The sequence below is a fragment of the Aspergillus eucalypticola genome, assembly GCF_003184535.1.
Source record: "Aspergillus eucalypticola CBS 122712 chromosome Unknown BO83scaffold_28, whole genome shotgun sequence".
Lineage (NCBI taxonomy): Eukaryota > Fungi > Ascomycota > Eurotiomycetes > Eurotiales > Aspergillaceae > Aspergillus > Aspergillus eucalypticola.
In genome coordinates this window covers 263,512-287,131 of record NW_020290302.1, presented here as the reverse complement: position 1 = coordinate 287,131, position 23,620 = coordinate 263,512, and the positions used below count along the sequence as shown (strand labels likewise).

At 53.6% G+C, this 23,620-nt stretch overlaps 3 protein-coding genes across 3 annotated transcripts; all 3 read left to right on the top strand.

Moving 5' to 3' along the window:
- The first annotated feature begins 8,034 nt into the window (after positions 1-8,034).
- On the top strand, positions 8,035-13,408 carry BO83DRAFT_411010 (uncharacterized protein). The gene is made up of 3 exons (XM_025534270.1): positions 8,035-9,561; positions 9,667-11,285; positions 11,388-13,408. Exons 1-3 carry the CDS (start codon positions 8,139-8,141, stop codon positions 12,915-12,917), a joined length of 4,572 nt encoding a protein of 1,523 aa, XP_025384378.1. The 5' UTR covers positions 8,035-8,138; the 3' UTR covers positions 12,918-13,408.
- Positions 13,409-13,937: 529 nt separating this feature from the next.
- BO83DRAFT_123000 (magnesium transporter CorA family protein) lies at positions 13,938-16,834 on the top strand. Its single transcript, XM_025526040.1, has 2 exons — positions 13,938-14,589; positions 14,665-16,834. The coding sequence occupies exons 1-2, from the start codon at positions 14,177-14,179 to the stop codon at positions 16,736-16,738; spliced, it is 2,487 nt and encodes an 828-aa protein (XP_025384377.1). The 5' UTR covers positions 13,938-14,176; the 3' UTR covers positions 16,739-16,834.
- Positions 16,835-19,070: 2,236 nt separating this feature from the next.
- Positions 19,071-22,512, top strand: BO83DRAFT_123004 (putative phospholipid metabolism enzyme regulator). The gene has a single exon (XM_025526041.1). It carries the CDS (start codon positions 19,466-19,468, stop codon positions 22,238-22,240), a length of 2,775 nt encoding a protein of 924 aa, XP_025384376.1. The 5' UTR covers positions 19,071-19,465; the 3' UTR covers positions 22,241-22,512.
- The last annotated feature ends 1,108 nt before the right edge of the window (positions 22,513-23,620 follow it).

Below are 23,620 nucleotides of genomic sequence, written 5' to 3'. Positions count from 1 at the left end.
TGTTGCGGTCAACCGAATCCCCTACTGCAGTACCAATACACTTCCGTCGGCCACCAACTTCACCTCGAGCCAACCGCTCTCCTTCCGTTTCTTCGGTCGTCGTTCCTTCCCCTGGTTCTCCAACACAGGGTCGCCGCCGCCCGGCCTCCACCGAGTTCAAGAATTCTCGTGAAATCCGGCCCTTATGGCTCGTTGAGCGCTTTGGTGCTAGCAAGTCGGAGGCTCACCCTGATGAGCCCCTCCCCTCTTTGCCTTCAAGCAAGGCTTCTTCAGCAAACGCATCTGTGGAAGACCTTGCAGCTCTACCAGATATGAAGAAGTGGGAAATGGTTGATCTCAGCGAACACGTTCAGGGACCGCCACGGGCTATGGCCGTAGAGACTTCTGCTGCACAGAACCAATCAAGCGATGAGGGCTCGTACGACTTCCTCGATTCTCAACAAGGCACTCCAACCGCCGCTTCGTTCGGCCAAATTCCTCATCATCCTCCTTCCAGGAAGGAGAAGCTGAAATACGAGTTCCATTCGCCCTCTGAGCTTTTGCAAGACGTCAACGTGCACCAGGAATTGCCACCATCTCCAGAGATTGGTCCCCTTCCCTCAGCTGAAGGCTCTGCAGTTGGTGTGAAAGAAGAGATTGGAAATGAACGCCTGGAGACCCTCCCGTCGCTTCCTGAAGTACGCCCATCTACGCCTGAAAACAAAGTCCCTCATTGTCAAGATGTGGCCGAAACTACACCAACACAGCCCAGAAATGATTTCGCAATGCTTGAACCCAGTGCTGATGTAGAAGCTGGAGGTGATGCTGGTACAGCAGGTGATATAAAGCTCGACTCCCAGCGCTCGGAAGAGCAGATCAGCCTAAAGAACGCACAGACAATTGAGGAGGGCGAGCATACTGCCAAAGCTGCTGCAAGTGAGGACCTTCCGGTCCAGATCTCTACCTCAGATTCTCTGGCGTTAGATCAAGATCGATCGATTGAGCCGGTCCAAGAGAGCGCACCTGTAGGTGTTGCGGCTATGGTCGGTACGGCCGTGGCAGCCGTTGCTGATTCTGTACTGGGCAAGCCAGACCAAACCGAAGAACCACAAGCTCGGGAAGTCGATCAGGCCAAGGACGAGATAGGTGTGCATAAGGAACCAGGTAACTTCCAGGTCGATGTCCCCTCAACTGAAATAGAGTCTACGCCAGTTGTTACTGGCACAGATTCTCCAGACGTGCCTGGGGATGTCGCACCTGCCCCGACCGTTGATGAACCCGTTCAAGGAAAGACGGATGCCGATACAACTTCCACCGCAGAGCATGCTGGAGCGGAGACCGACGAGCACAATCCGAAACAAGTCAGTGCTGAGGTTATGGCAGATGCTAGCCATGTAGTGCCTGAGGATGCTAGCAAGGCCTCGGATGAAAATGTTGAAGTTCCTGCAGAGCCTCACGTCGAGAGCGAGAGACAAGAGCAATCAGCGCCACGTGAGGAAGCTGATGCAGAGAGTCCAGAGCTGGTGACGGCAGACCCGACCAGGGGTGCTGACCCAGCGATCGCCATCCAGTCCGAAGAATCCCATGTGGATGTATTGGCACCGGGAGAAGACTCATCGGAGGCTAAACAGGAGCCGGTGGAGGCTGCTGCGGGTGACATTACTGTGGAAAACCCGGAACCTACTCCAGCTGACGCGGGAAATCATGCCGGTGAACCTACACAGGAACAGCCCGAAGAACTAGGCGTCAGTGGGCCTGAAGTGACATTCGTCGAGGATACCCCCGTCGAGGTTACAGAGCCGGAGAGAGAAAAGGCCCCTGTGGAGGCAGAGATTTCTCAGGGGGTGCCAGTAAGCGACTCTGCTGGACCTACTGAGGGTAACGAAGAGCCACTCCTGTCCGAAGGGGCCCCTGAAACCGAGCATCAGGAGCCGGAGTCTACCAAGACCGATGATGCTCTCCTCAGTTCGGAGCCCGCAGCCGAAGCCACGGGTGACGCTACGACTGAGTCCCTCGATACCCAAGCCGAAGAGCTTGTTGCAGATGTATCTACGTCTTCGACTTGGAAGAAGAAGAAAAATAAGAAGAAGAAGAAGGGCAAGAGCATCGACCTAGGCACTTCTGAGCCTACCCAGGCTTCGGATGAGCCAACTACATCCCAGGAGGAGCAGATTGCACAGAGCGCTACAGAGCCTGCGGTATCTGAACAGGCGCTAGAGTCTGAAATCCAGGAGCCGGGGCCGGCTGAGCCCGCTGCTGCCCTTGAGGAGATAGACACCGAGACGGGGCCTGTACCTACACCAGCTGAGGCCGACACAGAGCCCAGTTCCCAAGAGACAGCAACCGCTGAACAGCCTACTGTGGTCGCAAAATCTACTGGGGAAACTGCGCTTGAGCTCATAAATGGGGGTAAGCTAGCGGAGACAGAGACACAAGGGCCAGTTCTAGCTGAGCAACCTGCCTTAACCGACGCGCCTGCCGCGGAATCCGAGAAGCAGATCGAGCCCACATCTCAAGAAGTGTCCGATTCCGGTGACGCTTCAATCACAAAAGAGGTCTCTGCAGAGGCCAATAAGCCAACCGAACAGGACGCCCAGGAACCACAACTGGCGGATCAAGTCATACCGGAGGAGTCGATAGCCAAGACGGAAGGACTGGACGATGCAAAGCTAGACATTCCTGCCGCCGAACAGCCTGCAGCGGCTATGCCTCAAGATACGCCTGCCGTGGAGGAGCCAAGCACTCTAAGAGAAGAATCTGTGGTAGAGGAACCTAAGGCAGAAGAGACCCCGGCAGTCCCCGAGCCTCAGCCAGAGGCTGAAGCAGTACCTGTTGCTGACGCCGCAGAGTCTGCGGATGTACCGGCCTCTTCTAAGAAAGCCAAGAAAAAGAAGAAGAAGAAGAGTAAAGGTGCATCCCAAGACTTGACTGCAGAAGAGGCTGTAAGCGCCGAAGACGCTAAGCCTGCCGAAGAGTCTACGGCTGTGGAAGACAAGACCGAGACTACTAAAGCGTCTGGTAATCTAGAGGCGGCTCAGCTAGCTGAGGATGCTATTGCTGAACAGACGGCAGGATCAAACGAACAACCCAAGGAGGTCGAGACTGAGACACCCCTCGAGGGCGACGCTACGGACAACAAGGCCGAGCCAAGTGACGAGGCTTTGACAACACAGGAAGCTACGGGTGTAGAGAAGGATAGTAAGCCCTCCGAGGAGGGTGTCAATCTCGCGAACGAGGAAACCAGTCAGTCTACTGCAGCCGGACCAGACGTGCCTACAGCGGCTGATGCGCCTGAAACTTCGCCGGCCGATCATACTCCCGTTCATGCTACAGAATCTACGGAGGATGCCAACAACTCCCAGTTGCCTGAGGAATTTGCAGCACCTACTGAGCCTAAATTTACTCAAATGGCGAGCCATGATAACTCCGCGGATGTCGTGGAGCAGAATGAGAATGAGGCGCCGGTCTTGGAGCATCAGCCTGAAGAATTACCTCCTAGTGCTGAGGCTAAAGCTACAGTAGCGGAAGAAACGTCACAGGATCTCATCTTCGAAAAGGAAACCGTTAAACCCGAGCCAGTTGACTTCGAAAAAGCAACAGAGCAGCTACAGCAAAGCGAAGCCCAAGAAGCTGATATCCAGACGCAAGGGAAAGAACAGCTGCCCGAGGGTAAAGAAGATAACGAGGTCCCAGCGACCGAAGCCGAGCTGCAAAAGGATATAACGGAAACCACGGACTTACCTGCTGCTGATGAAGCGAAAAGGAGTCCCGACCCAGCTATAGCTCAAGATAACTCTCAGGAAGCCACTGAGGAACCGGAAGCTTCTCTTTCCCGCAAAAGTAGCAAAAAGAAGAAGAAGAACAAGCGCAAAAGCGCCGCCGCGACCTCGCTAGAATCAGAGCCAACCGAGGATTCTCAACCAACGTCTTCGGCCGAAGTTGCTCCTGAAGCTCAAGCTGCCACGGAACCTGAGCTTGCTCTTGAGAATGCAGCGGTTGTTGACACTGGAGCTGTCCCCGAGACTGAACCTGCTCCAGAACCTGAGGTTGCAGCTAACGCTGAAGCTACCCCCGAAGTGGAAGCTGCACTCGGAACCGAGGCAGCGCCAGAACCTGAGGTTGCTCCTGAGACCGTAGCTGCTGTCGAGAGCGAACCTGCCCTGGAGCCCGAAGCTGCAGCCGAAATTGAAGCTGCTTCGGGAACTGAAGCTGCGACTGAAGTTGAAGTCGCGACCGCGAGTGAAACTGTGCCTGAATCAGCTGTGACTGGCGAAGAATCCCCCGAATCGAAGGTGCCAGATGAGGCTCGCGACGAAAACAAAGAACTGTCAAGCCATATTGCGGAAACGGAGAGCAGCGATGAATTGAAGCTTCCCGAGGGAGAAAAGCCCGAGACAGGCGACTCGGCTGGGGACACTCAAGAGGTTCAAGCGGAAGAGACAGTAGATGAACAGCCGAAAAAGAAAAACAGAAAAGAGAAGAAGAATCGCAAATCTTCCGCCCTGGACGAAACCGAGCCTGAGCCTGAGCCTGAACCCGAATCTGAGGCTAAACAGCCCGAGCCCAGTCAAGAAGACTCCGCCGAGCCCCCGCTCCTCCAAACAAGCGGTGAGCTGCCATCCGCCGCCCAGCAAAATAATGAGGCTTCCGAGGATGCTACAGCGGAGCCCCTTGCCAATGCCACTGTTAGCGACTCAACCCTGCCGGTGGAGCAGACCGAGGCCAATGATCAGGCACCACATGTGCCCGATCAATCGGCGGTCGAGCCGGCGCCTGAACTCGACCCTGAATCCGAAGCGGGGAGCTCTACACCGACTGGTAAAAAGAGCAAGAAGAACAAGAAGAAGAAGCGACAAAGCCTGTCTGCGACGCCCGACGAGAGCCTAGCACCTGTCGAGCCTCCCCTAGACAATATTGATCCTACGGTTGAGCCTGCGGAAGTTCCCGTCGCTGCCGAAGGTTCCGCTCCCACAGAGCCCGAGCAACAAGAAGAGTCAGTCCGTGAGACAGAACCCATCGACGCAACCGAAGTCCCTGTAGAGCAAGCCACTGAAGCTTCTCCCATGACTGCCGCTCAAAGAAAGAAGGCGAAGAAGGAAAAGAAGAAGCAGCAGAAGCAGCAGGCCGAATCCGTTGACATCACGCCAGCGCCCGAACCAGAAGCTGTGGCCGTGCCCGAGGATGCTCCACCAGAAGACCCAGCTCCTGAGGAGCCAAAGTCTCCCGTGGATGAAAAAGTGGATCTTCCGACAAACGAAAACGTAGAGGCAAGCGAAGGGCTTGTGTTGGAGCAATCTAAGGCGGCTCCTTCTGAAGAAGAGACTCCGGCCATTGTAATCGACGAGTCACCGAGCGATTTGCCTCAAGGTGCAACTGCACCTTCTGAGGATGTCGCGCCGGAGACTACGGAGTCTGCAGACACTGCAGACGACCAGCATCACGATGCGACCTTCACTGATGCTGAGCCACAAATTTCGGCTAATGGTGTATCGGAACCTGACGCTACTTCCACAGAGGAGCAACCTCAGGAGGCCGCTGAGGAGAGCCCTATGGGTGAGATGACTGCAACTGAGACAGAAGCTTCAGCAACTGGAACCATGGATGCCGTTGATCAAGCGCCTCTAGACAATGAGCCATCAAAGGAAACTGTCGAACCCAAGCATGATGAGCCCGTATCTGAAGCGCACCTGGCTAAAGAGGGCCAGACAGGCATGGCTGATGGCGCTGAGAATGACGCTTCAATTGAGAAGAATGTCGAAGCAGAAACAGCAACCATTGAAGCTACCGTATCACAGGATGATATCGCTTCAACAGTAGAAGCTTCTCAAGAACAGGCTTCAGCGGAACTGGCTGCTAGCATTGACACTCCGGAGCGAGACAGAGCCGAACATGATTCAGCTACTGATGCACGCCAAGAGGAGGAGCCAGCACAGGAAGAAATCCAGCCTACATCTTCTACAAAGTCAAAGAAAGACAAGAAAAAGAAGAAGAAGCGTCAGTCTGTCAGTGTTGATGAGTCCCAGCCTGCGCCCGCGCAAGGGGATGAGAGCAACGAAACCCCAGTCGAGGCAGGCAGCGGGCCTACTGACACTCCTGAGGACGTCAGCAACTCTGCTGTAGCTGAGGACGTCGACCCTTCTGAGAGCTCTGTTCCAGAACCGCCAGCAGAGGAGACCAGGGACATTGAAACTACATTCAGTGAGCCGGCCGAACCTACTGAACCTGTCCAGGATTCGCAAGAGTCATTGAAGTCCAAGAAGAAGGCGAAGAAGGACAAGAAAAAGCGGAAGTCGGTCTCTTTCGCAGATGCGGAACCGGATTCGCAACCTTCTGAGCCCAGCGATCCTGCGGCCGATGCACTTGGCGCCGGTCAGCAGGATGAAGAGCCCGTGCCCAAAGACGACACTCATTCTGGGCTGTGCCAAGATTCCCATGATACTGGATTGAGTCAGTCTCAAGAGGCTGAAACTGCTTCAGAGCAGCCCGCTGAAGAATCACCCACTGGCGAAACGCGTAGTTTAGCGGACGAAAGTCAAGCTGCTATGACGGATGCCACTGGTCCTGAGGATGCTGTACAGCACTCACCCGAACCTGTGACTGAGGAGAAAAATGAAGAGCCGGAGGATCCGGTGACTCTACCATCAAACGAAGCTGATGCCACGGAGACCCCGATATCTGACTCGGTCGAAGATGCTTCTGTTACTCCCAAGGAATCAGCAGAAGAGAACGAATCAGCCGCAGACATCATGGCCAAAGAAGCAGCAGAACAACTGCAGCCCGAAGCGAGACCGGAGACGGATGCGCAACCTTCTGCCCCAGAAGCTGATCCCCAGCCTGTGACCACGACTGCTGAACAGGAGAGTGGCTCTAAGTCCAAGAAGAAAAAGAAGAAGAAGAAGAAAAGCATGACTGCAGAGGCAAACGAAGATACTGGTGCAGATGATGGCCCAAGCGAGCCAGTTACGCCAATCGAACCCGGTACACCTGCGGAGCCTGAGCTATCTACCGAGCCTGAAACCCCAATCGAACCTCAAACGCCGCTTGAACCTGAGGCTGCAGTTGAACCTGAAACCGTGGTTAAGTCTGATACACCTGTCGACGCTACAGTCCCTGCTCTGCAAGAACCGGAGGTAGTCGCTCCACAACTAGAGGATCCCGAGAAGGACGCCCCTCCCATGTCAGCCAAAGCGAGGAAGAAGGCAAAGAAAGACAAGAAACGCCAGTCCAAGAGCCTAGCCGATGCTACGGAGCCTGTTGACGAGACTCGCCATTCGAGCGACACTCCAGTGCCCAGCGAAACGAAGACCGCGGAACAATCGCTCGAAACGGCAAACATACCTGCTGAAGATGACGGTAAAGACAATCAGTCCCACGGCACCGAAAACCACGGCGAGAACGATAAAGATCTGATTTGGACTGATGACATGGTATCTCCGCAGGTAGAGCAAGAGCAAGCGACTTCTTTCGCTCATCCACCCCAACTCGAGCATGAGAAAAGTGAAGACGACCCGGTTTCCGTTTTCCCCGATGAAGTACTCAAACCCGTTGAGCTAGATGCCAATAACTTAAGCCAAGATGAACCTTTAGCAATCAACGAGCCGGAGGAGTCGGGTGATGCGCAGGGAAAATCAGAGACGCAGCCCGCTGAAGATATGGTCAAGCCTGACGATGAAATTGGGCAAACGTCAGTGGGGGAGCAAGGAGAGCCCAGCACCGACCGAAATGTGATCGAAGATGTCTTTAAGGATGTTGTAAAGGAGACAGAGCAGGCGCCGATTAGGGAGGGCGCTGAGCACGAGGATGAACAGCTTGTCAAAAAGGAAGAGTCGCTTAGCGTCAGTCCGGAAAAGGAGTCGGCGGATAAGGCTACGGAGACGCGTGTAGGAGAAGTCATCGAAGCCCCGGATGCCACGCAGCAAGGAGAGTCCATCGAGGGGGTAGTTGAGGTGGATGATTATACGACCAATGTACCATCAAAGAAAAAGAGCAAAAAAGAAAAGAAGAAAAAGCGCCAGGCAGAGCAGGCAGCAAGCCAGGAAGAAACAGAACAGGGTACGGCAGTTCAGAGTAACGAGCAAGCAACAGCTACGGCCATTCCCGACGAGCTGCCCGTGGAAACCGCAACTCCCAATACTGAACCAGACCCTGATGCATCCCTTATGCCAACCGAGTCACCAAAGGACGAGGAGCAGCCAGCAGCACACGATCTTGACATAGCTGCCCCTGTGGAGAGTCACGGAGAGGAAGCTGAACAGCCAAACGATGTCCCAGTTGAATCAAAGCTTGATTCGGGTGATCAGCAGCTAGATATTACAACAATTGTTCAGGTCGAGAAGGACACCCCTGAGGAACATGCTATTCCCGAAGGTGTTATTCCGGAGGCTGCGGAAGAAGCCTCCGTCAATGTTGGCGAAACCCCTGAAGAACCAGTCTCTAAGACGAAGAAAAACAAGAAAAAGAAGAAGACAAAGGGTTCAAGTCAGGCGAAAGAGGAGACGGAGCCTCAGGAGGTGACTGAACCGCGTGTCGAGAGCGAAGCAGTGCCGGACAATGAGCTGGTCGGCCAACAGGGAATGACAGAGGCATCTTTCGAACAGGCTTTGGAACCCACAGAAGACAAGAGCAGCTTGGATGGCGTGCAAGATGACGCAAACTTGAACGAAATTGTTGATGAGCCAGCTCCTTCGGGTGACAAGGCTCTCGGGCCAGCCGCAGAAGCACCAGAAGGACCTACATCGGTGTCAGAGCAGTCCCTTCAAGAAAACATGGTCAGGGATGAAGACAATACCACCTCATCTGCTGCGGAAGCAACAGTAGCCTTTCCGAGTGATGTGACCCAGGAGAAGCCTTTGGAGGAGGCAGTCATCACTCGTAAAGAATCCAAGAAGAAAAAGAAGAAGGCGAAGAAACAGGCCAGAGATGAGCAAAGCAGTCCCACGCTTGCACCGACTGAAGGGGCTGTTACGGGGGACGAGGGTTTGACATGGACAGATACTCTTGATTCCACCCGTCCTGCCGCCGAAGAACTAAGCAACGCCGTCGAAGAAACGCAGTTGACAACTCCCGCCGTGCAGGAGGATGGAGACAAGGAAGACCACCAGGCCCCGCAGGTTGCGGAAGAACCAGTCCGCAGCGCAGAAGAGTTTGATGAGCCTCGAGAACTGTCTACTGCAGAGAGACAAGATATGGTTGTCCAGCAAGAACCAGAAACGACCAATGCAGAACAGGATACGGAGACACTAACAGAAAAGCACGACCTTAGGATGTCTGAAGAGTTGTCTGAGAAGTTCCCGGAACAACAGGAGGCACCAGCTCCCCTAACGAAGAAGTTGTCCAAGAAGGAACGCAGAAAGGCCAAGCAAAGGGCTGAACAAGAGCTTGTAGAGTCTGATATGGGGCAGCAGCCAGGTGTTGACGCCGGTGCTTCGGCGGACCAGAACCTGGTCCAGCAGCAAGTGGAGGAAGCACCAGACGTGCTGGCTGCTGAACAGGCTACGGTGGACGATGTCTCTCCAGATCCACACTCTGGGGAAGAAGAGAAGCGTCTGGAAAGCCAAACCCTCGATGTCCAGAACCCAGAAGGTGAGCAACCCCACAAGAAGGATGCCACCAGTTTTCCACCACAGGAAACTGAGATCCCGGCTTGGGAGCAACGCGCACAAGATGATGACTCTTGGCCTATAATAGACTGGGAGAAAAGCGAAGTCGATGCTACCGAACGATCACCCGATTCCTCACCCGAAGCTCGTGCTGTCCCGTTCGAGCCAGGCATTGCAGATTTTGACGAGAATGCAATCCCGGAAGGGGTGATCCGACACCCAAGCGCATCAGCCGCGGCAGGGAAAACGACAGTCAGAGCATTTCAGCAAAACCGAGGCGACGTACAAGCTTCCTCTGAAGCAGCTGCTGTTCCGCCAATTTCACCCTCTACCGCACTCGATGTAGAACACTCTATCTACGCAAAGACTAGCAGCGAATCCCTCGGTTCGGAGTCGCAGAAGCAAAGCAAGGTTGCCAGCATCTTTCCTCAACTGGAACGGGGATTTTTTCGTCGAGCAGCTCTAGTTGAGCCGTCCGAGTCAGCAAAAGATGGGGCTGAGGAAGAGACTATCGAAAAGGAAGCAATTCGCGACAGCGCGATAGTCTTGGAGGCGCCCATTAACACGGCCGACTCCCCGTCTTCGGGGCAGGACGATGCCAAAATTGCTACGGAACCTACTGAAGCAGATGAGTCTATACAACCAGAGACTGGATTGCACCCTTCTCCGAACGAGCCTATGATCGAAGTTGAAGCAGATACTTCGTATAATGTTTCTGTGCTTTCGGACGGACCGAAAGAGAAGTCTAGACAAATTGACATACGGTGGGAAGAACAAAAGGACAAGGAGTCTCCCAAGGAAGTTGAAGCCGAAACCGCAGAGCCTAGCCCTTCTTCCCACCACGAGGCTCCACTATACGCCCCGTCGCCCGTGCATGAGCGACAGTCGGTACTCATTCGGTCAGGATCCCCATCCGGTAAAGAGATTGGACAAGAGACGTCACGCTCTAGCCCAACTTGTGAACTACGACGTAGCCCGTCAATCCACGGTCGATCTACCCAAACGCGGCGGCCGTGGTCATTGGAGGTCGACCAAAACTCTCAGCCACGTACGCCCTCGCCGCAGCCGACAGGGGTGGATCGAGAGGCAGTCTCCCCGCCGCGGACACCATTGCAAACCATCGAGGAGGATGAGCCAAGGGGTCGAACGGAGAGATCCACCGGTTCAAGAACCGTGGGTCACGGACGCGGCACGCCCCGTCTGGAGATGAAGCCCGAACATGTGCTTCCTCGCCCTGAAACCCCGACCCGGAAGTTTACTGACAATGCGTTGGCCCGTCAGGCCTGGCCAACACCGGATAAAGAAACGCCGTTTGACGATGTTGATGTCAAGAAGCGTAGCCCCGAGAGTCAGCTGGTGGGCGGTAGATGGCCGGCTGAGGTGCTCAAGACGCCGGAACAAGACAAGCCAATTCTACGGCCCAGCAGCAGCATCCGAGGGGTCAAGAGCATGCACAACATGACGCCGAACCTCGAGCAGACGCCGACTCCTCGATCGCTGCGACGCAATCATCGCACTGCCAGCGGAGATTTGCGGGCGGCAGCCACCACTCAGGCGCAGGAGAGCGACGACCAATCAGAGCGCAAGCCCCAGCCTCCCGCTTCTTCAGCCTCGGACCTCAACCTCGAGCGCATCGCCTCTTCTTCCTCCTACGACCCCGTCACCGACAAGGGCAAGCGTCCCCTGCGTAATATGACGGACGTTTATGTAAGTTCTACTAGTTGATTTCTCATGAATTTCGTGCATTGGTATTTTCGTCGTTATCGAAAGGTCTGGGTTGGCTAACCGATCGTCTGTTTACTACTGTAGGAGGGTTGGGGTGAGACGCCCAGCTCGCCCCGGTCGCCTAGCCGACCGCCCAGCATTCGGCACCGTCGAAGTATGCAACACCTCCAAGAACTCGAGTCTCGTCTCGACCGCCTTATTTCGGAAAATCGTCTTCTCGCCGCCGCTCGTGAGGAAGCTGAAGATAAACTCCGCAAGACCTCCGTCGCCCGACGCAAGAGTGACCATGCCCTCAACAGCCGCGACGCCGATCTGCGGGACAGGGATGCCGAAGTGGAACAATTGAAGAGCTCGCTGGAGTGGTTGCAGAAGGAAGTAGCCCGTCTGACCGAGGAAAATGCCGGGCTCACGACGACGAGCTCCAACCTCACTGCCACTCATGCGCAGGAAGTCCAAGTTATGCAGGAGACATTCGATCGCCAAGTCGATGCATTGCGCTCGGAGAATCAACAACTGTCGGCGGAAATGCACGATCGAGTGCGACAAGAAGTGGAGACGGCATTGGCCCAGAAGGACATGGAGCTACGACGGCTACGGGAGGAATTAGAGAATGCTCGCGACAAGGTGAAACAACTACAGCAACAGATCGCGGCAGCCATGCAGGACGACGTCTTGGTCTTCCGCGACGAGGATTACTTCGATGCTGCTTGCCAGAAGCTATGTGGTCATGTACAGCAATGGGTCCTCCGTTTCTCCAAGCATTCCGATCACCGTCGCTGCCGCAAGCTCAGCGATCTGCAGGATGAAAAGATTGCCGACCGGTTCGACAACGCCATCCTCGACGGTTCCGACGTAGACAGCTACCTCGGCGATCGAGTTCGTCGTCGTGATGTATTCATGTCTGTTGTCATGACCATGGTCTGGGAGTTTATCTTCACACGATACCTATTCGGCATGGATCGTGAGCAACGACAGAAGCTCAAGTCTCTGGAGAAACAACTAGCTGACATTGGCCCACGCAGTGCTATCCACCGGTGGCGCGCCACTACTCTGACTCTGCTCTCGAAACGGCCAACCTTCTCGAAGCAGCGTGAGAGTGATACCGAAGCTGTCGCCTTGGAGATCTTTGACACTCTGTCACGCCTCCTCCCGCCACCTACCAATGTCGAGGCCCAGCTTCTGGACTCGCTCCGCAAGGTGCTCCGTGTCGCGGTCCACCTGTCGATTGAGATGCGCACCCAGCTGGCAGAATACATTATGCTACCGCCACTGCAGCCCGAATATGACACCAATGGTGATCTTGCTCGCCAGGTCTACTTCAACGCCTCCTTGATGAATGAGCGCAGTGGAGAGACCACGTCAAATGAAGAGCTGGAAACGCAGCAAGCGGTAGTCCGGGTTGTTCTGTTCCCGTTGGTGGTGAAGAAGGGCAATGACCGGGGAGAAGGCGACGATGAGGTGGTCGTCTGCCCGGCCCAAGTGCTCATTGCCAGACCCAACAAGGACAAGAAGGTGGTGAAGATGCTCAGCGGCGACCGCATGTCCCTGGATGCCACGAGATCGGTCCACAGCGTCGCCCCGTCGTCAACCATGGACATTAGCAATGTGATCTGAGGCGTCACACTCAGACCAGAATTTGTCTCATAGTCTATGGGAGACGGCGACTGCACACTTTGCTGGGAGTCTGATCCATCCTACTTTGCGCGGGTCGTTATGGTTTTGTTTATTCTTTCGCGTTGGTTAGCACGGGAGGCGTCAGGACGGATGGATGATGAGAGCCGGAATCCAACCCGGTTCAAAAAAGGTAATGAATAATGCTTGGAAGGCTACTTGGAGCGTTTGCTGTGCTTTCAATTATATCCCCTGTTTGGTTGCTTTGATTCTTTTTGTCTATTTTCTGTTTCATAATATTCTCATTTCTTGTCTCATATTGATGATGTCTATGATGATGCCCGATATCTAGAGCTGACGATATGACGGCCTTGATTGCTACTTTGAAGTTATGCCTTTTATTATTTTATTTTTTTTTTCCCAAGTTGTTAATGTAACATTGTGGTGTCTAATGTATGACTGTATGTAGTATGATGACAATGAGACCATTGCAGGCTCTGAAGAAGACAAAGACAGACAGACAGACAGACTTTCGTATTTGGTGTTGAGAGGAAGCTAAAAAGCATCGGTGAGCCAGTGATGTCATCACCTGACTGGGCGGGCCTTAAAGCGGTGATTATGGCCGGGCAGGGGGACTGGAGCTCCCAGTTTCCTTGCTTTTTGCCAGGCATTTGGTCTGGTGCTCCCTCACTCTTCCATCTTTCCCATCGTTGCTTGTTCTTCGGCACTTCTCTTGACAGCAGAGGTCCTTCATTGGCTTCCCCACCTTTCACCCCCATTCTAGTCTATCCCCATCGTGTACTCTGTACTACACAGTACTTTTGAGGATTTCCCCCTATTTCTCCAGTTGATGGAGCTCAACCCTTGCCGTTGGAAGTGCCTCATGTCCCACCACGCCTCGCCCCTCGCTCGCCGATCTCCAATCGCACTGCGCACTGCGCCCCGATGAATTGTCCCTGACCACGCTGAGCCCTACTAGGCTGGCCGACACTGCATACCCGATAACCTTGCGTCTTGGATTGCCTTTTTTTTATCCTCGTCATCATTACTCTCATTCTTATCGCAGCAGTCATTCCTCGGTGTCGAAAACCCCCGTGCATGGTGCTGGGAAACCGTATACTATTTACTACTAGCTGCAAACTTATCGCCTTGGGAAGTGGAACCCATTAAGATAAGGAATTGAGGGAACATTTTCCCTAATTTTGGGGCCGATCATCGTGCATGCAGCATCCTCGGCCCCGAGGCCCTCGTTCCAGATCACAATGCAGCCTTCACCGTCAACTCCGCATCAGACCGCTCCCAGCCCGTCCAAACCCTCCCGATACAGTACTCGACGTGCCGGTGACTCCCAGTTAGCAATCACGCGTGGCTACGACACTCCTAGCTCGGATCGGAAGCAGGACGATGGCGCAGGAAGCAGATCAGGTACCACGGTTAAATCTGCCAAACGGAAAAAACCCCGTCATCGAAAGCGTCGTCATCGCCGTCAGTCCTTTCTCGGCGGCGCTGAGGATCCTCATCCCGCTGCTCCTCATGCCTCGATCCCCGACGCAGGTGAGGATATCAGCATGATGGCTGATCAGACGAAGCCGCAAGCTTCGCTGCCGTTCTATAAACTGGGTAGTAGGGATCTCAGTAGTACGAGTTTGGAGAGTGAGGCTTTGTTGGATCATCGGTATGTTGCTCTTGTAATGCTTCTCTTGATTTGGGATGTGTTTTCATGAGGCTAATGAGTGGGTGTTCTACATAGTCATCAACCATCGATGAGACCGCGGAGAGATAGTCGTCTCGCCCAGTCTTACCGTCCCGGTTCCTCGACCACCCCCTTTCGTCCCGAGTCGGGCTCCCAGACCCTGCCGTCGGCGCACAGATCGTATCGAGTGGATAATGATAGTGGTGGGGAAGAAGAGGAAGTCAATGATCGGACACCGTTGATGCCACCGCCCTCTGGTCATAGTCCTAGCCTGCCTCGGTACGGGGCCGACTTTCGGTCAAGCCCGCTGTCGTTCCACCAGCGACGACCTGCCTCCAGTCGTTCGAGCTCTTCTCGATGCTCGCCTCGTGCCATACCGAGTCCCAAGTTTGGTGAGCAACAAGATCGTGATTATGACATCAACAACCCTCCGTCAATGCCAACGTCGCCCAAGCTCGGGCCTGAGATGAACTATGACGATGCGGTGGTCACCGGGGCGGAGTTCGACTTCTCGCTTGCCAAGTCGATTGACAATCGTATGGAACAACTGGCTCGCTCGCATGATGTGTTGATCGATGTCGATGGAACCAATAATCGACCCGCGCAGTCACCTGGGTCGTCGCCGACGTCGCCGCAGATTAACCCTCAGGAGCGTCTCCGTCGTCGCACGACCTTCCCAGCTGAAGAAGATGTCTGCTTCCCAACGGAAGAGGTTTCGGAAATTGCCGAAGAAGACGCACAGAGGGCGGCCAAAGAAGGCCATCGCCGACGGCGGCGGCTTAGGGAATGGCCGGATCTATCCGTCTTGGAGGATTGGAGCCGCCAGGAGAAGGAGGAGCGTTCAGGTGCTTATCGCGCGAAGAAGATCAGTGAGCCTATGCTTGTCGAGGGTCGTCTTCGTCCACAGTACCGACTCTGGCGACGCGAAGAGGAGGAAGCTCCCTACCGATTCACGTACTTCAACGAAGAGTTCCAAAGTACTATTCACGCCCAGACCATCTCGGAGCTATGCCAGCCTGGTGGTAGTTTCCGCGAGCTATTCATCCCTGATCCGCCAGAGTTAGACATTTCGTCGGATGAAGAGGAGGAAGAGGAGGAGCACCATCAAAGGGAGGGCACAACAGACCACAACAACCATAGCCGTCAGCCCAGCAGCAACGTATCCCGGGTCATGTCGCCGAACGGTAACAGTCACGGCGCGAATGGCAATGGTATCCATAATCACAACAATCACCAGGGTGTCTATGGGAATCAACGACACCAGCCTCGAACGTCCATCATCAGCGAGGCTGTCACCGAGGCACGAACATCCGCCGAAGCGTCGCCTCTACGCAAACCGGCTCAACCCAAGCCCAAACGGTATGGGCCTCGGCCGACCTTTTGGCTTGATGTTCTGTGCCCGACCGATGCAGAAATGCGAGTGCTCGCCAAATCCTTTGGTATCCATGCCCTGACGACCGAGGATATCATGATGCAAGAGGCGCGCGAGAAAGTCGAGCTGTTCCGGAACTATTACTTTGTCAACTACCGCACCTTTGAGCAAGACCCCAATAGCGAAAACTATCTCGAGCCCGTGAACATGTATGTCGTTGTGTTCCGGGAAGGTGTGCTGTCCTTCCACTTCTCGCAGACGCCCCACCCGGCGAATGTGCGCCGACGAATCCGTCAGTTAATGGATTACCTTATCCTCAGCTCCGACTGGATCTCGTATGCTCTTATTGATGACATCACGGACGTATTTGGCCCCTTGATTCAGGCCATCGAGGACGAGGTCGATGAGATCGACGAGAAGATCATGCAGATGCATGCAGATGAGCGAGGTATGGGGCCCAACAAGGAAGAGGATAATCAGAGCGTGACCACGTCTCTGGCCCCCGGTGAGATGCTGCGGCGCGTGGGCGTGTGCCGCAAGAAGGTGATGGGGATGTACCGCCTTTTGAGCAACAAGGCAGACGTTGTCAAGGGCTTCGCCAAGCGATGCAACGAGCAATGGGAAGTGGCGCCCAAGTCGGAGATTGGTCTCTATCTGGGTGATATCCAAGACCATATCATGACGATGACCAGCAGCTTGACCTACTACGAAACGTACGTCGCGACAACCGCCCCTTTGGAATGGTATTGGAATTACTAATTTGACTGCTGTGTTATAGGCTTCTGTCGCGTGCACATTCGAACTACCTAGCGCAGATCAACATCCTGATGAACGAGCGGCAGGAACAAACAGCCGATGTGTTGGGGAAGTTGACGGTGCTGGGTACGATTGTCCTGCCGCTGAATATTATCTGTGGTATGTGGGGAATGAACGTCAAGGTACCCGGTCAGGATGTGGATAGTTTGTCGTGGTTTTGGTCGAGTAAGTCTCTCTCCCTCTCTTCTACGTTGGATGAGAATGTTGTGGCTAATGGAGTGTCTGTTTAGTTACTGCGGGGCTAGTTCTCTTCGCCATTGCGTCGTTCTACATTGCGAAACGAGTCTATAAGATTGTCTAGTCTAGTCTGGAAGATGGTCTGGGTAGAAGAAGTTGGCTCTGGTTTTCTGGGTTTGACATCGATTTCCTATTTAGTTAGTTACTCTTTTGGCTATTACACTGGGGTTGCATTGGGAGAGATATGGCGTGATGAGAGTTTATTTGCAGTACTTTTGGGTCTGGCTACAGCTTCTTTCCTTCCATCTATCTGAGTGTATATTAATTATGGCTAGGATGATAGAGGTTATGGTATATAGCATGTGAAAGGGGGAATGTAACCCCCCTTCCCCTTGAAGAAATATTGAAATATTCTAGATATTTGGTAAAAAGCTTAAACAGAGTTTTTGGTTATTAGCACAAACCTGCTGGGAAGAAGTTCGGTCCGCGTCTCGAATGTGTTTCTCCGGAGGGGTGAGATGAAGTCATGATGATCCTCCCGGTCGGAGGGATGTTCCGTATTGGTTCCGTATTGTCCCGTAAGGTCGGGAAGGGGGTTGTTGCAAACTTGCAGTAGGTAACGTTACCAGACTGTGATGTTACTGCAGGTATTGATTACCATCAGCTCATGATGGCGTGGATTCCTGAGGAATCCCCATTTGGAAGAGATTGTTTTATTCTTAGCTTGAAACTCGAAACAAAAACATCCATTGGACGGACTGACTTCATCGCCTTCCATCCTCTTAACTACTACTACTTCCTCTCATCTCATCTCCGGTGTCTTTTACCCCCTCCTCACGTCATTTTTTCCCCCTCTTTCTGTCCTCTGTTTAGTTATCTTCCTTTCACAATCTACCTCCACCAGCTAGCTGAAAGAAAGAAAGAAAGAAGGAAGGAAAGAAAACAGGTCCACTTCACTGCTTGTTGGCTCCCACGCTAGACACCTTTTTTCCTTTCCCGTTCCTTGACGTGGGCGGCTATCATTGGGTCTCGCCGTCCCCTCCCCTTGACTGGCCCGATCGGGATCCTCCTCTTTCTTCTTAGTACTAGATACTACTGCTCACTCACTCACACACACTCTCTCTCTCTATGTGTGTGTGTGTACGCACGCAGGCGACGACTGGAACTATCTAGTGACTTACTAGACTTACCTAAGTAAGTCAGTGCAATCGTCGCTATCTAGCTATCTAGACTAGTACTTTCGGCCTATCTCCCGTGCTGCACTTTCTGGGTGCCCCGGTTACTGGCGAAAAACTGGGTCAGCTTCTCTCGGGTACCGGCTTAGTGCTATCACTACCAAGTACCAAGCAGCTAGCTAGATACACTACACTACACACTACACACTACTACTATTCTCTTGCTGCTGCTGCTGGTTCCTTGATGGCTGGATGGTTGGTTGGCGGTGCTACTAGTACTGCTGACTGCCACTACTCATCACTGGCTTGTCTGCCTGTGTCTGACAGTTTCCGCAGTCGAAAGTTTCTGACTTCGCAATCGATTCCTTGCGTCTGACAGCCTGTCGAAACCTGGCTTGTCCATCCGCCATTCCCTCCTGCCAGCTGCCAATAGACATCATCAAACCGTCTCTGGACTCCCCTCCATCCCTCCCTCTTCACCTCCACCATCCACAACCGTCCGCCTCCCGCAAGCCTCGTTCCGGCCATACCTGCAGTTGGCCACCTGGATCGACACCGTTCTCTCGTCCTTCCCGTGAGCTAACGCGCTTGGAGCCTTGTTCTAGACGTTCCATCTCACCGTCTTCTGATCGAGTTATGTGCACGGTTGCGCCCGCGTTGACGGCTTCGGTCTACTTGGATTATTACTTGGTTTCCTGAAAAAAGGGCCCGGGCTAGGAAAACAACAACAACAACACAATATCCTCCGCTGGGGTGGGCTGCACCATACATTCACCACACACGCACACACATACACACTCTCCCCCCCCTAGTTCTTGCATCCCTCTCTACAAACCTTTCCCCTCCTCCTCGCAGGGTTGATATACTTTTCCCTCCATCTGGTAATTCTCAAGACCATCAGCAGCATGTGGCTGTCGTCCATTCGTCCTCTCATTCGGTTGACTGTGTAACGTGGTTTGGTACGACAGACAGGAAACCGCTGTCCTGAATTCCCAACGCGGCGACCACTTAGCTTTCGCCCTTTTTTCTCTCGAGCACCCCCGAATCTCCTGACACCCAGTGCTTTATTTTATTATATTTTTTTTTCTTGTTGTCTCTTCTTTTTGGGGCCCTCCTCCCCCTTCCGTCCGTCCTGGGGTCTCCTGCCGGCTGGTGGCTCACCGATACTTCATTATTGGGTTTTACTTTTCCTTTTTCTTCCTTTTTTCTTACCCTTTTTTTTCTCCCATCCTCCCCTGTCCGGACCTTTGTTCCGGTTCCCTCTCGGACTTCGTGATTTCTACCGGTCTTGTCAGAAAGCTCTGACTCGCCAGAGATCATGGCGGCGGAGTCCGGGAGGTCACCTTATCCCAATGGGACCTCTGGTGGATCTCGTATGGCCCACGGAGATGAGGCTGCCTTGTCTGCACCACGCCGATCTGCCAGTGAAAGTGACATGATAGAAGTGCCACGTTCAACCTTTCGATCCCAAGCCCAGGGCTCCGCCGCGTCACAGCTGCCTAAGTTCTCGCATGCGGTTCCTGGCGTCTCCGCCTCAACGTCTACCACCAACTCGGCTATATCCTCCCGCGAGTCCTCCCCCGTCCGCTCCTCTCGTCCGCGCAAGACCAGTGCAACCCCCCGTCACACTTCCTCTCGATCTCGCAAAGGCAGCATCGATCGCAGTCCCAATCGTTCCATTACAACAACGAATACTGGTTCTGGCACGCTCCCCTCCGCCACGGTCGTACAACGAGCGCTGTCCCAGAACAGCAGACCTCCCATCCTCAGCCCACCCCCCAATGCCGAAACGTTCTCCGATGTGCCCGATCCGGACAAGTCCACCATGCCATTATGGGCCACAACGCGGCGGTCGGAACCACAAGAACCTACTCTTCCGAATACCTCGATCAAACGGTCGGTGCCAGATGACTTTGCGACAAAGCCAGACCGGAGTGCTCCCCGTGCCGTAAATAGGGGCCAGGGGTCGGCTCTGGAAACCGTCCAGGAGATGGCTAGCGATCAGTCCACGCCGTCGACCGATACGGTCATGAACCGACCCCTGACTGAAGAGTCTCAGTTACAAAAGATCGATGAATCGGACGCCACCCCCAAGGCGTCGCGGTTCCACAATGAGAGTGGCAGCGATAGTGGAGGGAACAAGAGCTCCGAGCCAATGGAGGGTTATCGCCGTCATTCTGCTTCGAAGACCCGGGGCACCAATGCTCTTCTTTCCAAGCAGTCCTCGACATCTTTGAGCGGCGGTCCTCGTGCCAAACCGGCGGATGGGTCTGTCCGAAACATGATTGTCGAGACGGAGACCGTCAGCTCCATTCCCCAGGTATCCCTCGCTGTGGCTACCGGGGACCGGGGTAATACTGGCCGAGTGGATCCCTCGGGCACTCTTCGCATGAAAGGTAGCCAGGAGACAATCCGGGCCAAGAGAGAAAAGAAGCGGGTGCGCAAACCGGCGACCTTGGCCAGCGGCGCTGCATCCTCCAAAGCGGACATTTTCGAAGCTAAGGTGGCCAGCGCGGTTGACGAGGCCGATGTGTCCGACTCGGACGAAACATTTGTGTACGAGTCCAACCCTCCTGACCCGTATCCTGTGCGGCAAAACAGATACCATTCCCGGACCCCCAGTGCCACCTCCATGGCCAGCCAGGTGGATCAGCTGTCTGCGGTTCGCAGTCGGCCTGGAATCCGGGATGGCAACCACAGCGTGACCGGCAAACGCAGCATGAAGTTTACGAATAATACGTTTGCTACCGGGCCGGACGACCCTGGCGAGGAGAGTGCCCGAAGCCACTCCCGAGTCGATAACGGCGGCACCCACACGCCCCGGCACCATCACATCGGGCGCTACGGACGCAACAATAACCTCTATCCGTCCTTGTTCGATCACGAGTCACCGTTCCCTCAGCCTCAGACGCACCTCAAGTCGCCCCGGCATTTTATCGGCGGTGGGTACCGGCAGTCCCGGCATCCGGGGTCTCGCGCTGGACCTAACTACCGCACGATCAGCGGGACCAAAAAGTCGAATGATGGCTACGGGTATGATTTTGATGCCGAAGGGGCGGATGACGAGCGGACGCCGCTGGTAGGGTCCCCCCGAGTGACACGCAGCCGTCATGGCGCCGGACGACGCCCCAATAGTGCCAGCCTACGCCAGATGGAATACATGCAACAGCGGCAACGCGGGTACTTTTCGCGGTACGGTGCATGTGTCATCATCAGTCTGTTACTTTTCTTGCTCGTCGGGGGCGTGACGTCGTTCGTGGTGGCCTCCACGAAGGCTCTTGTGGATGTGGAGATCCTGGACATCCAAAACGTTCTTGCTTCCGAGCAAGAGATTATGTTGGATCTCAATGTACAAGCCGTCAATCCGAACCTGTTCCCCGTGTCCATTGACGATATGGACATGAACATCTTCGCTAAGAGTCGATTCGTCGGAACCGACGAGCTTTGGCGCAAGCTCAGCACCGACTCGAGCCCCGTCCCCAGAGTAGAGAACAGCCGGAAACGGGCCGAGATGGCTCTCATCGCTCGCTGCGCTGGCGATGCGAATTGCCTGTCCAACAGCACCCTATCGCTGCACGGCAAGAAGACCAAGGGCGGCGTGGACAAGGGCACAGATCCCATCGAATCTGATCCTGCGGGCGATCCTCAGACTATGCTGCTCGGTCGGGTGTTCCGATTTGATTCCCCTCTGTCTTTCGAGCCGTCGCCATGGAATTATGTTCCTACGGCGTCCAAAGGACAAATTCGGCTTGCCCGTCCGGGCAACAAGACGGAAGAAGGCGGCACAGAGCGATGGGAGCGGGTGCTCCAGCATGAATTCGAACTGATCGTCCGCGGTGTGGTCAAATATCAACTTCCACTGAGTTCCCGTCTCCACTCAGCATCCGTCAGTTCTAGCATTAAGGTAATCCCTAATGAGGACGATGACACGGATGGGGGTGGCAAGCATCCGCCGGACAACAAGACCGTCAGTATCTCCGGGACCAAGTATTATCGCCGAGTCCGACTCGCCCGAACCGAAGATGTCGATATGTCGGCGGTCGAGGCGTTGAAGAAGACCTTTCGGTCCTTCAAGCGAGCATTTACGGCGTGAAAATGGTTTGCCGTAGCTGTCAGTCATGATCGCGTGGCTTCGCATTACTCAGTTGTGTCTCCTTCCGATACCTTATCGTGCTGGCTCTCGTCTAGACGGTCTTTACCTCCCTGCATTTTGCGGAAGGTTAATTTATCCTGGATAAGGACTGAATGACCGGGGTGACCCTTACATATGGGGTTGGCCCTCAACCGGAGCAAGGGCTACTCCCCCCTTGTGCCACTCGACATGGCGTATGACAGTACGCTATTGCGATAACGTGTTTCCTTTGTTGGAGCTTCCATTTTATCAAACCTAGCGATTGGTCTATTTCTCAACTGATGTGTAACGACCTGATATTTTTCATCATGAAAAGAAAACGGCAGCAAAAGCATGGAGAACGGCACAGTTTTTTTCATCTTTTATTTATTACAATAAAGGAAAAGAACGTTATGTATGCATCAGCACGGCGCTCTATACAGCTTTTACTATTTTCATTTTCTGGGGGTTTGTTTTTTTTATTTGTTTCTTATCTTTACTTGTTTTACTTCTTGTGTTGCTTGCTTCAAACTTGCGTGGTTGGTTCCTGGCTGGGAGCGTTGTGTGTTTGACTAGAGGGGAGGGAGCATCGGTGACGGGTGCACACGTCGTTCTCTCTTGCTTTTGCTTCTGCATGGGGTTGTGAAAAACTTCCTAACCATGCCTTTTTTGTATCTATGTATGTGTGTACATAATATTCTATGTGAGGTGCTTGACTGTGCCACATTTGAAGAAAGCTAATTGCATGATATGGTGGATAGATAGGGGTAGGGGTACATAGATATAGGAGAATAGGGGGAAGTGCATGGATATACATAATATGATTGGTGGATGGATGTAATACTTTTCAGCTGATGGCTGATTGATCTGATTAGGAGTTATACAAAGATTGGTGGTGTTTGATTCTGTATTCAGCCTGACTTACTTGCATGTTCTGGGGACAGCACTGAGACCTGGGTTTGTGTGGTGATTGTCTGGGTGCATGAACTGAATATCGAATCTAAGGAGTCTGATTATCCTGACAAGATTCATTCAATCTTCCTTTTCATTCCTCTTGTAAAGATACCAAGGTATACACTTGAATTGAGCTATAAATGATACTGACAATATAAGACAACTAGAAAAAAAAACCCCCCAGATAGAGCAAGACAGACAGACAGACATTTGAATAATTAGTATATAAGCCTTATTGAACAAAGGATTGATGCTCTAACTCCCAGTTACTGAACTGTCACATCGCTTAAATAATTTAAACTGAATTGCAGTACTCATCCCACAGCACCTGTCCTCTCCTGTCACTCTTCACCAAAAGCGTCGACTACGGTATGATGTAATAGTAAAAAAAATAAGCTGCGCTTTGGA

Coding starts and splice junctions, on each gene's coding strand:
- BO83DRAFT_411010 (XM_025534270.1), top strand. CDS start 8,139: ATGCCAACCGAGTCACCAAAGGACGAGGAGCAGCCAGCAGCACACGAT. Junction 9,562..9,666: donor CGATGTCCAGAACCCAGAAG/GTGAGCAACCCC, acceptor GGCCTATAATAG/ACTGGGAGAAAAGCGAAGTC. Junction 11,286..11,387: donor GTAATATGACGGACGTTTAT/GTAAGTTCTACT, acceptor TTACTACTGTAG/GAGGGTTGGGGTGAGACGCC.
- BO83DRAFT_123000 (XM_025526040.1), top strand. CDS start 14,177: ATGCAGCCTTCACCGTCAACTCCGCATCAGACCGCTCCCAGCCCGTCC. Junction 14,590..14,664: donor GAGGCTTTGTTGGATCATCG/GTATGTTGCTCT, acceptor TGTTCTACATAG/TCATCAACCATCGATGAGAC.
- BO83DRAFT_123004 (XM_025526041.1), top strand. CDS start 19,466: ATGGCGGCGGAGTCCGGGAGGTCACCTTATCCCAATGGGACCTCTGGT.